Source organism: Etheostoma spectabile, chromosome 19 (genome assembly GCF_008692095.1).
Source record: "Etheostoma spectabile isolate EspeVRDwgs_2016 chromosome 19, UIUC_Espe_1.0, whole genome shotgun sequence".
NCBI classification, from domain to species: domain Eukaryota; kingdom Metazoa; phylum Chordata; class Actinopteri; order Perciformes; family Percidae; genus Etheostoma; species Etheostoma spectabile.
In genome coordinates, this window is record NC_045751.1 from 7,785,366 (window position 1) to 7,800,000 (window position 14,635).

A 14,635-nucleotide genomic window follows, 5' to 3' on the forward strand; every position below is an offset into this window, starting at 1 on the left:
CCGCCTCCACCTCATACATATTTGTAGTATTATACTGGAACACCTCATCATGCATTTCCGCTTTGTAGTAATACTCAATGTAATTCTAAATATTGCCGCAACACCGAACTCTTCCTTCTTTTACTGTTCCAGCTGATGACATCTCTGGAGAAGGCGAAGGTGATCAGATCAAGACTGTTTCAGAATGTCCAAGTCAAGAAAACCGTTGTCCACTTTGACAGAAGATGATGTAGGTTAGATCTGAGGAAAAAAGCAGAATACACTAGTTTTATGTTGACAACTTGTTGGTAATCTGTGATCAGCAATACAATTGTAATATACAGTATTATAATTTAATCATACTGTATATGTATGTCTGTATGTATATGTATATGATTGTAGTACGTTAATGGTCAGTGGACATGAGTAGCTATGTGACAGTGTGGGTTGGATACAGAGGCATGCAAAAATACACATTTATCATAGCTTGTCTTTCTTAGCTGCTGCATATCTTCTCTTTTAAGGTCTGACTCTGCGGGTCCCTTACTTGCTCACCAGGAGGAAATGCTGGCGCCGCAGTAAGGTCTGGGTCTTCATCGTAGGATACAAACCATGGAGGAAAGCAGCAATGAGTATCTATTCTCTATTTTACCTTTTGGGATGAGTCAACAATAATTGTTTTCCACACAAGTTTTTAGTTAGCACAAGACAACAAAGCAGCTTGATAGCCTTCAAGCTATATGATGGACAGCAGGATGGTGTCTCAGTTCAGGAACTGAGACAAAACGCCCCATGGAAAATATCAGACTGACATCAACATGAGCAACAACATGCTGTCCATCATTCACTGTCAATGAACTTGGGTCTAAAATGAATTTCCTTCTTTCCCAGTCTGAGACCAAAGTGAGTCTGAATGAAATCATCCGGAGGAATTCAATACACGCTGGTCTCGTGCTTGTGAGAGTACACAGTTTACATTATCATTATCTTTGTTTTGGAGGGAAGTGAAAAGAGAAAGTAGATAAATACTGTACATGAGGACATTTTAAGTCTTTATTGATGTATAACTTGTTAATATAATTGAAGTTTTCTTGTTAAGGCATTTTTATAATCTTACAACTATCTTTTACAGTTTTGTCAGTCATTAGCCTGTTTTTTAACAGCAGCACTGGTTGCCCACAGGAGGAGTTATAGGGATTGAAAAGTATATTAGTAAATAATTATATGTTCTCTTAACCCTACATTATAGTGAGTTACAAACCATTTAGTAGTGTGATTTATATAGTGTGTGTATAAGCTAAAAAATCTCTTGATTGGTTAGCAAAGGGGCCTAACAGTTAATATAACATAACGTAATAACAATCTCTTTTTTTTGTTTAATTGAGCCAGTGTCTGAATATAACACAGCTATAATTTATAAAACTGAGTATTCTTTATTATGTTCACTTGTAGTTTAGTCTTAGACTTTGTAACATAGATACTCCATTCTGGAGATGAAACATTCATGTATCAGCTTTAGGAGATGAAAACAGTGCGTTGTCTGATGTCCACAGGGATGCACATTTAGGCCCAAAAACCCACCAGACCAGGGCTATTTCCACAGCAGTATGATGAAGATGACAGAAGAAGAAGAAGCAAACTGTAAAGCGCTTTGTCCGGTAAGGTTAAAATGCGTTATATAAATTGAGACCATTTACCATTTAAATAGAATATATAAGGTATAACAATTCTCTTTGAAACAAGTATTTTTGAGTGCCAGAGTAAGTGGAAATAAGATATTTTCAAAATAAATCCCAGAGTAAAGGATAAATAAACATTATAAAATGTTCATGGTGTTGCTTTTTTATCTTGCTGTTTTTTCTTGGCAAGATACTTGTGCTAAACTATAATTATATGATCAATGATATAATTAATGTGAATTTGTTTTCAATGCTCTTCCAATAAAATCAAAGACAGGTTGCACTTTGAGTTTACAGCACAAAGTACATACCCATACTCTTTGAAATCTGTTGAGATGGAACCACCCACTGGCTCTTCTATTTACTCCAAACGTTGATGTGTGGTCGCCGGAAACCTGCTTCATCTCATTTAATTTCACAGATAATTAATTTGTGCAGATAACCCAAAATATAAGAAGTTACCTTTAGAAAGATGTTGTCAATTGGCACTGTGTTAAAATGTTACGTATGTTCATTTAAATGTAACTTTATTATATGTGAAAATGTTAATAATGTAAAGATGAGTGTGTGAACCAATTAGTTAAAGACCAAAAGAGTCTTATTTTCATCATAAATTGAATCATACGCTTTATTTGAAATATCAGAATTTTTGGCATAAAATAAAAATCACATCAGAAAGAAGCAAAAGTATCGTTGATGAAATTATCTTCCATTCCTTTCAGTGCCCAATGATAAGGTGTGTGTGTCTGTGATGGGGAGGAAGCTGAGAGAAATGGGGCATGAACGTCCACTACCTTGGTGAAGCTATAAATACAAAGGGTCCCAGTGGAAAATAAAAGAGGGAACGTATTCATCCATCAACAACAGCTTATTCATCTCAAACAAAAAGAACCTGTGTGAGTACTTAAGCCTTGTTATTTTAGTGTATTTACATAATTGTATAGTCAAGTCGATTTATTTATATATCACGTTTTATAAAATGTTAGCTATATGTGCTGGTCGGTGGGGACACTGTTAAGGGTTAAACACATGCAACCCTTTGGAACAATCTATTTTGGCTAATTCGTTGATTGGCTGTTTGAAATAAATTTTAAACATGTAAAAGAAGACAGAAAAGGTCATGCAGAAAATGATATTACAAACACTTGATACTATTTTTTTGACATGCCTGAAAAGGAGTTGGACAAAGTATACATATATTTTATCCCGCACCTTCTCCATTTGTCCGTCGTCATTGTTCATTAATTAACAAGCGTCCTCAGTCATTTTTTTTAAAAACCCATCCAAATATATATAACCACTACTGACCTCAGCCTTTTTAAAACGAAGCTTAAGACCCACTTTTTAAAATTAGCATTTAATTCTGACTAGGGCAATACTGTCTCTTAGGTGTCCTCCTTCTGTCTGCTCAATTCTATGCATTTCTGGAAGGCTTTTAATGTCCTGCAGTGCTGCACCACTACAGCACTTTTAATTGAATCTGTATGTTTTGTATGTGTTATGTATTGTTTTATGGCTTTGTTGTAAAGCACTTTGGGTACCTTTCGGCTATTGTAAAGGGTATACAAATAAACAAATAAATATAACTTTACTGTAAAATACTTTACTATAGAAACCAAGTATCTTAGAAAATCTCATATTTTTCTTATTAAATATATCATATGATTGCTTACACATTCTTTTCTTTACTCAAATATGATAAACTAATATCATTTATTTTCTAACTCTATAAATTTTAAACACCAAAGTCTGTTTAGAGGTCTAATGGGGAGTGCTATTGCATATTGGAAAATTATTCTATAAAGCCTCATGAGCTTCAGAGGGAGTTTTGCAAAGGGGCTGAAGATAACAAGTTTTAAAAAATCCGGGGGGGGGTTGAGTAATTAGAAAGAAGTGAGTTCACCAGACCTAGACCTGTGGTCTGCTCCTAATGTCTGTTCAGTTCTTGCAACTTGAGGCTACATTAGCTGTTACTGGCAAAACACACCCAAATCTTAGTCAGGGGTTGAGTTGCTGTGTGTGTAATTTGGCTGCCAGGTTTGGACAAAGAAGAAAAATGTGTGGAATGAAAAAGAGAATATCTCCGCTGCTTGCATTTTTAACTGTCCATGAGTCAGACAATGTAATAGAAGTGCAATGTCAGTAGAGTTCTCTTTTACTAATCGGTCAAATGACTGCAGTATGTGTAATGTGAAAGGAGCTGCTCGTAGTTGCAAACCCCCCAGGAAAACTACCAACCATTATACAGTGCAGCTTAAATTGTACACATTCACCATAAAAAATTATAATATGACAAATGTGTTGATCCTGTTTAGCTGAAAATTGACCCACACTTCTCAATGAACTTTTGAGAGATGCCAATAGCATTCTGACTTTAGAGTCCATTAACCTACCAATCATCTTTTAAACCAAAACCACCTTAGTAGGGTCCAAGAGAGGTTTCAGGACTTGGTAACGGTTAGATACACAGATGTTTTCCGTTAAAGGACAAATGTGACATCTTTTAGAACATGTGCCAATAATTTCTGTAAAAACAAGCTTTTTCATAAATTCTTTATTATCTTGTCAGCCCCTTTTCCCATACTGCACAGGAGTAAGTACAACGTGCCGATGGGGCAGTTAACATCCAAACTGGGTAGGTTGGACCCGGGGGTTGTCCCCAATGTCCACTTCTCAACCAATGACGAAGAACCTCCCAGGTACTCTGTACACTCTGATTGTCTTACACTACAAATTGTCTTACACTGATTTTCTTTCAGTTATTTTCATTTTAGTCAAAGTAATTGATGTTATGACATGAAGCTAACCTAAAACCATACAAATAGTAATGCTAATGTATCATTAGTTAGGTTGCCGTAGGTAAGTGGACCATTATTACATATGTATCTATAACCTTCCACTTCCAGGATTGCCCCGTTGCCACCGGAAATTCCACCAAATGTCCTTTTTTTTTTTTTTTTTCTCTGCAGGGTAAATCCAGGCAGGTAGCTATAGGCCATCTGTCCAATCTGAGTTTTCTGTTGAATGACTAAAAAACACACGCCAGGCTCCTTGCAGAGCTTTGCACTGGCCATGACGATTTTTATTGGTTCAAAGAAATGCCAATAAACCAGAGCATGTTTTTCTCCCATCCTGGAATGCTGCGTGGACTAGCCAGACCCAGCTTCGCAGGGCTGTGGAGGAAGGTCTGGCAAAGCGAGACTAGTGGACCATTAAAGAACTGCAGTTCATGACAATTACTAATAACCTTCAGCATTTATTGCAATATTTCATCTTATTTATTCCTGTTTGTTTAAAATGACACCTTTGCTTGGACCTCCTAATCAACAGTGCATCAGAGCGCCGCGGCTCGAGGGTGGAGCTGCGGAGATCTTCCGTCTACAGCACGATAGACCAGGTACCACAACTGGGGCATTACACCCGCACACTGCACCATCACACGGTGAGCTGCCCATCTCTTGAGGCTCTCCGCAGGGCATCTCAGGTAAGTTTTCCCCCGTCTGGAAACTAAGTCTCACAGCACCTTGCAATATCTAACTTGTGAATAACATCTCAATCCCACCATAAGTATCATTAAGATATTTAAAATAGTTCTCTTTGTAAAAAATATTTTCCTTAGGAGAAGGAGGCGGGAGTAGAGGTCCCTACCACAGACTCAGGAGACAGCAGTCTGCCAGACAGTGGACCTGAAGAGTCAAAAACTTCACAGGAGAAAGTTCCTGCTAGATTTGGCTGGATTATTGGAGTCATGGTGAGCAAAACTGTGTATTTCAGTGTACATACAGACTTCATACACTAATTATTTCAATTCTGTTAACACTTGAAATGAAACAATCTTACTGAGCTGATTTTATTGAACATTTGTCCCAGATGCGTTACATGCTGACTATTTGGGGAGTCATCCTGTTTCTGCGCCTAACGGTGATCACTTCTCAGGCAGGCATTGGTGAGTTCATTCATGCCTCCATTTCATACATTAGTCCCTTTACAATAGCTTTCCATTAGACATGTTTTACTGGTCGTGTTCAATGTTTTTTATTGAATTTCTTTGTCCTCTATGGATCAGGACAAGAAGACTCGGCCACAGGAGGCCACAGATCGGTTGGTAAAGTGGATGAACAAGAGGAAGGTGCGCTCCTTTTATTCTCCTTTCACAGCTGACAGCCTCAGAGTTGGAGCTCGACACTTGCTACAGGTAAAACATCTACATGTGTTTGTCTGTGGGGAAATAACTACAGCTTCAAGTGTACTGAGAACATTTGCTGGGGATTAATCTGGCTTCAGATTCTGTTTTAAGATGACAACCTGTTATACAAAATTTATATTGTCTTATCCATTTTTCAATTTTGTCTTTTTTGTATTTGTATCTTTTTCTCATTAGAGAAGGAGTCATCTATTGGGTGCTAAATATAACTTTCATTAGAACATTTAGACATCCTGTTACATGTATAGTATTTATTTGCGTAGTATTTCTACCTACATTGTTTTTATTTGTATTTAGTGAAACGTTAAATATAATTTATCTTCTCATTTGACATTTTCTCAAGACATCTGGTCTTGGCAAGCTGAAGCCCGACACTCTTGTCCTGGGCTTCAAGTCAAACTGGAGGGACAGTTCTCCTGAAAGCATTGAAGATTATATAAAACTATAAAGTAAGTGTAGTTAAAGAAATTATTAAAAAACAATGTGGACTTTTCGGTTTTACTGTCATTAAAGGATTAAATAGCTCTTTATAGCCTGAGGAAATACTGCACATTTAAAAAATCTATTGTTGTTTCTATAGGTGCTTACAGGTGCAGTAACAATACACATTTTCATTTTTTAATCATCATTACTACTTGAAAACTTCCTTTTCAACTTCCTTTTCTTCTCTTTTCTCTAGCGATACCTTTGACTCCAACTACTGTCTCTGTATCTTAAGGATGATGGAAGGACTGGATGTGTCTGACCAGTTTGATTTCAAAGGTTAGAAATCCAGACTTCATAATCCTTATGTCTTTATTTTAGCTGTGTAATTTCCTACAACATGACATATTTGTATGATATTGAAAACAAAATGGTTAAGGATTCAATGTCTGTCTTCCAGTGAACCAGGGGTTTGAGCTTGATGAATCTGTTGAAAAAGAGGACCAGCAATCTTTGGAGGGGGAACCATGTGAGCACACATACACATTAGAATACAATATTTTGGGACATTGTATTGCATCCACTTCTGAAGAATGATCTGTACCATGAAATCCTAACAAATCCAAATCTAACTCTGACTTGACTAGAAAACCATGAAAGGGGTCCCTTGTCGTAGTAGTGAACGCTATCACAGGAATTTGTTGCTCCCTGCGGCTTTACGGTTCTTTATTGAGTTTCAGCTCATGGTTTAGCTCTTTGGCCATAACATCACCGAGTTCACTCACACGGCTCTCATAGTGTCATTTTCAGCTGCAGCAGGCAGCTGTTTTACATGAAAATGTTCTGAAAATCCACTGTACACCTAAGGAGACACAAGTATCAACTACATGATGGACAATGTGAAGCATTTAGAGGCAAAGGAGCCAGATATTTCCCTGAGGAGTTGGTAGAGCCCAAAAACAGAGCTAAAACAGCCACCACCTTGTAAATATATTACAGTATTTAGTATATTGGGACACCTTGTAGTGCATTATTGCTTCGTAACACTAGACTACTGATGACATTTTTAAATATTTCCTCTGCACCTCATCCTTCCTCCTTTTGCTGTTCCAGCTGACAACATCTCAAATAAAGGCGACAGTGATCAGATCAAGACAGTGTTTCAGATTGACCAGGGGAAGAAGACCATCAACGTCTACAGGATAGCAGATGATGGAGGTTAGATCTGACAAAACAAGCACAATACACTAGTTCTATGCTGACAACGTTCTCTGACAATTATAAAACATGGGCATGTCCATCCCTGTGGAGGTTTAAAGCTTCTCTTGCTAAAGCAGCGGCTGGAAGCTGTGGTATCAGTCTCTTAGGTGTCTCAAGGGGCGCTAACTCAGTGAACACTGTGGTGGATACAGGTGGTCAGGGAAGCTGTCTGACTGAAACAGTCTTTCTGGGATATGTTATCCCGGTGGACTCTAGAGGAAGTTGAAGGGTATGCATGGAACCAAAGTGCTGCAGCCTCTAACGTTTAAGAAGCAAAGTGGGTGTGGGAAAAGTATGGAGAAGACATTCGGTCTTTCAGACAGCACCAAGGTGGTTTCCGGAAAAAACGTTCGCCACCTCAGGAGGGGGAAGCCAAATAAGCGGTTTACAGCGAGGATGGGACACTATTGACTTCAACTGATCCCCAATGGGGAAATTACAATTTTTACACTCTGTGTCCACACTTTGTTAGTAATCACACACAGTCCTGAACTACACACACGCTCAGGTCCTATACATGCACTAAAGGAGAAATGTCAGAGTGAGTGGGCTGCCAGCCGAACCAGCGCCCTGAGCGGTTGGGGGGGGGGGGTACGGTGCCTTGCTCAAGAGCACCTGGCAGTGCCCAGGAGGTGAAGTGGCATCTCTCCAGCCACCAATCCACACTCCGTACTGTATGGTCCATACGGGGACTTGAATCAGTGACCCTCCGGTTCTCAACCCAACTCCCTACGAACTGAGCTACTGCCACCCCAAATTATTAATTGTATAATTAGTAATTGGGCAGTGGAAGGAGAACGTAGTTGGGCGGAAGAAGTGGACGAGCTCTTTAAATCCAAATAATACACCTTCTGTGGGAGAAACAGAGCTGGAGGTTGATGGGGTATTGTCATCATTTTCCCTGGTAGAAGTCAAATGAGGTAGTGGAAAATGGTGACGGACAGCAAAAAGACTTGCTGGCAAACAAAGAAAAGCCAGTTCCAACTTCCTCAAGCTGTCCTGTTAAATCTCTGTGCTGTTTTTTGGCCCAGCATTACAGAGAGGACCACTTTGAAAAACTGCAGCGTTCCAGTCCCACTTCAAGGGGGCGAGGCTCTGGTTGTCCCTTTCTCACCCGTGGCCAAAAAACGTTCTCTTCGTAACGCTTTTTTGCGTCAACTTTAATACCGGACCATTTTTATTTAATCTCTGCTACGGTCCAACCTTCCAAAGGCTGTGGCATGAATTGTGTCTGTAACATGTTTACTCTACAGCCTTTCTGGCATGAGTAATGCCCACACTGCCCTCCCAACAGTCTATCCTCTTATAGGCAACTATGCCTGTGACATGAAACTGCCAAAGCTGCACCACATTTAGAGTTGATTATGATTTATAAAAGAAACTGGCGTAGGATCTGCATGCGTAGGGTTTTATATTCTCACAATATTTTGTGCATACGCACGTCCCTTTTTACGTCCATACACCACTTTTGACACAAATCTGCTGCACGGTTTTATAAATAAGGCCCCAGGTCTCCCTCAACAATTTTAGTCCCTACGTCTGGCTGGTACTGCGCTACTACACCTGCACTCTGGATTTCCGATTCTGGGTCAGGGACGAGTTTATCTGCTACAATAATTGGGACTCAGATAAGACGAATGAGGACTGTGACATTTATGGAGCCATGGACAGAGGAGGACAACTATTTTGTCTGTTGTAAGTAAAAACCCTCTACTCACTGATAGCAGTCGTTTGATTTATTTACTCACTTTGTTTGCAGTGCTGTGACGTTGACATTATTTATGAATCTGGGGTCATTAAAAGGCATTCTGGGAAATGCAGGGATCACAATCGAAAGGGAAGAGATACTAAATTACCAACAGACACTCTAACAACGGATTTTAAATTGGGGGAAGATGACTGGTGATGTGAACAGTTTTTTTTTGTCTTCTGTTTCTGATTCAGCTAAATGATCACTATTTTGTTAGTTTCTCTTGGAGTCTTTTTAGGTTATATTTTGTTTTCTCTATATTTCAAAACTTGTAGTTTTTACCTACATTTAAGACAGGAAAAGGAAAAATGCACCAATCTACAGTATAGAGGTTTGATTTTACTTCCCTGTATTCTCTATGTAATATGTTATTCCTTTTTTATTATGTTTTGGTGAATATCTGGTGATTAGTATATCATGTAGAATCTGTCTATCCAATTTCTTTTGTTTCATGTAAAGAAATATTACTTTCTCTGAGGCTGAATAAACTGTTAAACTAATTCTTATTTTACCCAAATCCTATGTTCTTTACACCTAAGTTACCAAGCCTAAACCATAAAGTTTTCACATCATGAAACTGACTTGTGTGTAGAGATTACTAGTAACGAAGTAGAACTACTTTACTACTGTACTTTAAGGCTGTATCTGTACTGTACTTTAGTATTCATTTTTTTCCCTACTTTTACTTCAGGACATATTTTCGATGAATTTGATACTTTTACTCTGATACATTTTTTAATGAGCTGCATCAATACTCGTTACAACCAATCACCGTGAATTTGGTGCGACTCGCAATTTTTACCAATCACCGCAACTTTTCCGCAAAATTTGACAATTAACCAGAGTTTCCTGTGACTTCAACCAATCCCAGCAGTCCCACGTGTCATGATGCGATCTTCCCACCTGGGAATATCAGGAACCCCGTGATTACGTTGTTTTTCCAACTGCAAGCACAAACACAAATATCACATCACATGGTCGGCATCATGTTCTTCTTCTTCTGTTAGATTGCTGTTTGGCATGACAACTTGTTGCATGACTGCCACCAACTGGTGGGCGTAGCCTAGAGAATCAGGTGTGTGAAAAACATGGAGGCCACAATAACAAAGATTTGCTGCTGTTTTCTTATGTGAGCATACAGACAGCACATCGGCAGGTGTTTGTGTTATCTGCAGAACAATGAACGGAAAAGACAGATTAGGTGTTTGTTTGTTTTCTACATCGGCCTATTTATGAATAATTTGAAAGATGTTATGTCTGTGTCTGTTCCTTAGCAGAGGCGTTTGTCTACAATAAACTGTTGATTGTCATTAAATATTTGCAGTGAACCAAATGCCTACATCAAACAGTTGTTAAAGACGCATCACCAACTGGGAAACTCTGATGTGGGAAACCTCTGATTCCCACATGAAGGGATGTGAATGATGATGTTTTCACTAGTAAAATGTTTTTCTGATACCCATGAACGCATGGTCAGTATGTGATTCTGAGAGCCAATGACCTAGTGGGAGTGAGAACGGGTTGACGTAATGCATGCACGGTAGTAATTTCCTTTTTTCTGCTATGAAGATGAAACTTGTATGACTCGAACATCTCACATTTACCAACAAAATGTACAGCGAAGGACTGTGCAAAACATTTCAGACCGTCCTGCCAACCTGTCTACGTTTTAACATCAAAGTCCGATGTGACTTTTTTTTTTTTTCTCTAAAGTCGCTGAAAGCTGCTGCTCTTTCAATCCTGTCAGCTCTCTGCAATGGGCGGGGCTGCTGAGTTTCCCCAACGACTGACACACACACACACGGAAAAAATGGATATGAAACGTAGTACAGGATGACCTAAATTGAGGGCAGCTACGCTTGTTGTGTAATTATAAATTAAAGTCCAATAAGTACTTTAACTGTATGAATGTGTGGCCCAGGCCAGGATAGGAAATTAACTAACAATGTAAAGCTCAACATGCCACTGATACATATGTTGAAATTTAATTAATTTAATACATTTTTTTTTCTCTTTTCTCAAAAGATTTCCCACATTTTTTTAGGGTGCAACATTTTTTGTAACATACAGCAAATATCTCACTATTTGCTAGCTGCCTGTCCTCTGAACACACCATAGACTATAGACCGCAAAGGCTCCACACACTGCAACAAAAACAAACTGGTCAACCTGCACCACAAAACATACACAAACCGCCTTACAGTGTTCCAGCCAATCACCGACACGAAGGATTTTGGGCTGGGGGTTGGGGGGGTTAGTGTTCAGAAGGGAGGGGGAGGGGACATGATGAAGAGCAGGGAGCATACTAAGATACTTGGGAGCATTTCTGTCTTACCCCTTCCCCTTCCCCTTATCCATTCCCCTTAATTTTGAGCATTCACGTGAGCGTCAGGGCTCGCCCAATTCTTGTTTTGATTGAGGGCTAGGGCTAAGGGGAAAAGGTAGATACCCCCTAAAACCAATCATTCTTGAGCTTTATTGAAACCGAGGGGTACCCATAAAACATTGCAAAACCAGCAACAATGGCGGCCAGATCAACCGAGTCCCATAAATGTAAGTATTTTCGGCTTAAATTATTCATTCAAAAATGACAACAGTCTTGTTGTGTGATCTACACAGTCCTGTACATTATATTTGCAACTATGTTCTTAATTGAAATGTTTTTATAAATTGCTAATTTGCTATGCTAACGCTAATGTTACATTACTGATTTTTCATTGCCGTGTTTTTCTGCTTTGAATAGACTCCATGCATGTCTACAGTTTTATCTAAACACCATTTGCAGAGAATTTCGTTTGATGTCAGTGCATAAAACTACTTGCTTTGGAGATATCAATACATGCTTTACATATACCGTCCTGTATCACACAGGGACACCTGAGGAAACCCGGCAGCTGATCCACTTTCGGACTGAAAACAAGCAGAAGTTTCTTTAATCAAAATATGCTGCAAAGTAACTATGGGAGTGAGTCATGCGTTCATGTTGTAGCCATTCATTATTGAATTGGTACTGTATTATTGTAATCATATGTAATTCATTCATGTTCATGCACCTGTACATTGTTGTTGGTTATGATACGGGACACTGATGAAAGAAGTGGGGTTGGAGAGAAAGGTGACTGGCCAACAGGCATCAGACTGGTTTGGAATTTCAGAAGAGCTTTAGTTTTTGTTTTGTTTGTAGTCTTGTCTTTTTTGCGTTGTATACATTTGAGTGCCTTTTTTTATATATGTCTGACATGTAAGTTATGTAAGTTGTTCTAATAGATGATAATGGTTCTGCAATATAATATATGTTAACATGATGTTTTTGCCTGTTATGTTTACTTTGTTGGGCAATAAAGATCTTTTTGTTAAAGAGTTTCTGAACATCAACGACATTCAAAACAGCGATAACTGAAATGGATATACACCACACTTGCATGCAGTGTGTATTAAAATATGTATTGCAAACAGACCTAAGTACTACACAGATTAGAACATCTGCACCACCACCACCAAAGTGAACATAGAAGAACTATAAAATGTATACGTACATGCATTTGACACAGTTGTCAAAACCAATGTCAGTCAACATACACACACTTGCAGACGGCATCTTGGAAGTTTGTTTAACCAAGTGGTGTCCCGTTTCAAAGGGGGACGTTTTCACCCGTAGCCCTCACCACTCGGTTCCAAGGGACAAGGGCTAGGGGTAAGGGAAGGGGTAAGACGAAGTGGTAAGGGAAGGGGTAAGACAGAGAAATGGGATTCCGCCCTAGTCTGTTTTGTTTGAAAATACTTTGAACGTCAACAAGAAGTAACGTCACCCGACATTGCTTAGAACACCTTTTTAGTGTTTTGGATTCAAACAAGTACTTTAAAACCGATTCATTGCTTTAAATATATATTTTAATATTCGGAAAAAGTAAATAGACTCCAGCATGACTTTAATGTTTTGCTTTTATAGTACATATTCGCATGAACATTTCCTTTCAAAATGATTGACTGATTGACAGTTCACATTATCTGTGAGTTAGTGCCTATTCATGCTGACAATTCATGCGAATGAAATTTAAAACCTGAAAAAATTAAATAATAAAAATAAGTCAACCACGGGTGTAACACAGGATTTTCAGCTCATTTAGTCATAGAAAGCAAATTGAATAGTTTTGCCATTTTTACCCACATTTGCACTGGCTGCATTTTGTGTAAAGCATATTCTATTATGTTTGCTTTCTATAATATTACATAATCTTTAGGATACATATACTTTTAACTCTTGGGGTAATGTCTTTTTATTTTTTTTTATACAGTATTTGTTATTGCAATTACACACAGGAAATGTACACACAGGAGCCAAGGAGTGTTGTTCTTCACAATCTGTTGTGTGCACAATGTGTTTAATATGAGACAATTATATGGTAATGGATGTTGATTGACAATGTTAGGTGTCTTTAGACAGACATTTGACCAATGAAATGGTGTTTTAGATTGACTACAGGCCAGGCTGAAGAGCTGGCAAAAGTAAGACATGGAATAGAATAATATATTTATCCCCTGTTGCTGTTTTTTTCTTGTGAAAACAGAGGAGGACCTGGAGTTTTCTCTTGTGTATTGGAAAAACATTACTGATGTGTATAGTCAACAAATAAACAACAAACAGCTGTTGCCTCATCTCCAGACATTTAAAAATATGCATTCATGTGCAGCCGGGTAGCTAAGTTGGTAGAGTGCGTTCACATTAATACAGGTTTATTCCTTGACCCAGAAGTCCCAAATATGTATTCGACTTGTAACAGTTTCCTGCATGTCTTACCCCACTCTCTCCACTTTCATATCTAAACTGTCCTAATAATTAAAGTCGGAAATCCCCGAAAAAATAATCCAAAAACTAAAGCATTATTCATAATTTTTAATTTAATAATTTTTTGTTTTGCTTCCCCAGCTTTCCGCACTTTTTGGGGTTGCAATGTTTTAGGAGGTAAAGCGGGTCATCTTTTAACCAAAAGGTTGACGGTTCGAGCCCCAGCTCTTCTTGTCTGCATGTTGAAGTGTCCTGGAGCAAGACGCTGAACCCCAAGTTGCCCCCGACAACAGGTCAGGTTTGCTCCCGTCAGTGTATGAATGTGTTTATGAATCGATAAATAAACAACTTATTGTACGGAACTTTGTCCATTAAAGTAGAAAAATGCTTTATAAATGCAGACCATTTACTATTTTTAAATAGAAAAAACAATTCTTTTGGAAAACATTGTGAAGTGCTGAAGAGTTAAATAGGAAAATATTGTGGTGTTACTCTTTTGTCTTGCTGATTATTCTTGGCAAGATTTGTGTACTAAACCGTAATTAATTTGACAT

General features: G+C 38.5%; 1 protein-coding gene across 1 annotated transcript in view; it reads left to right on the top strand.

Annotated features, from left to right (window-relative positions):
* Nucleotides 1-2,526: 2,526 nt before the first annotated feature.
* The window catches only part of LOC116669457 (solute carrier family 12 member 3-like), a 68,612-nt gene continuing 56,503 nt past the window's right edge, over nt 2,527-14,635 (top strand). Inside the window, 2 exon segments of the mRNA XM_032499337.1 lie at nt 2,527-2,554; nt 4,229-4,357. Coding sequence (XP_032355228.1) covers nt 4,269-4,357 — 89 coding nt within the window. The 5' untranslated portion in view covers nt 2,527-2,554; nt 4,229-4,268.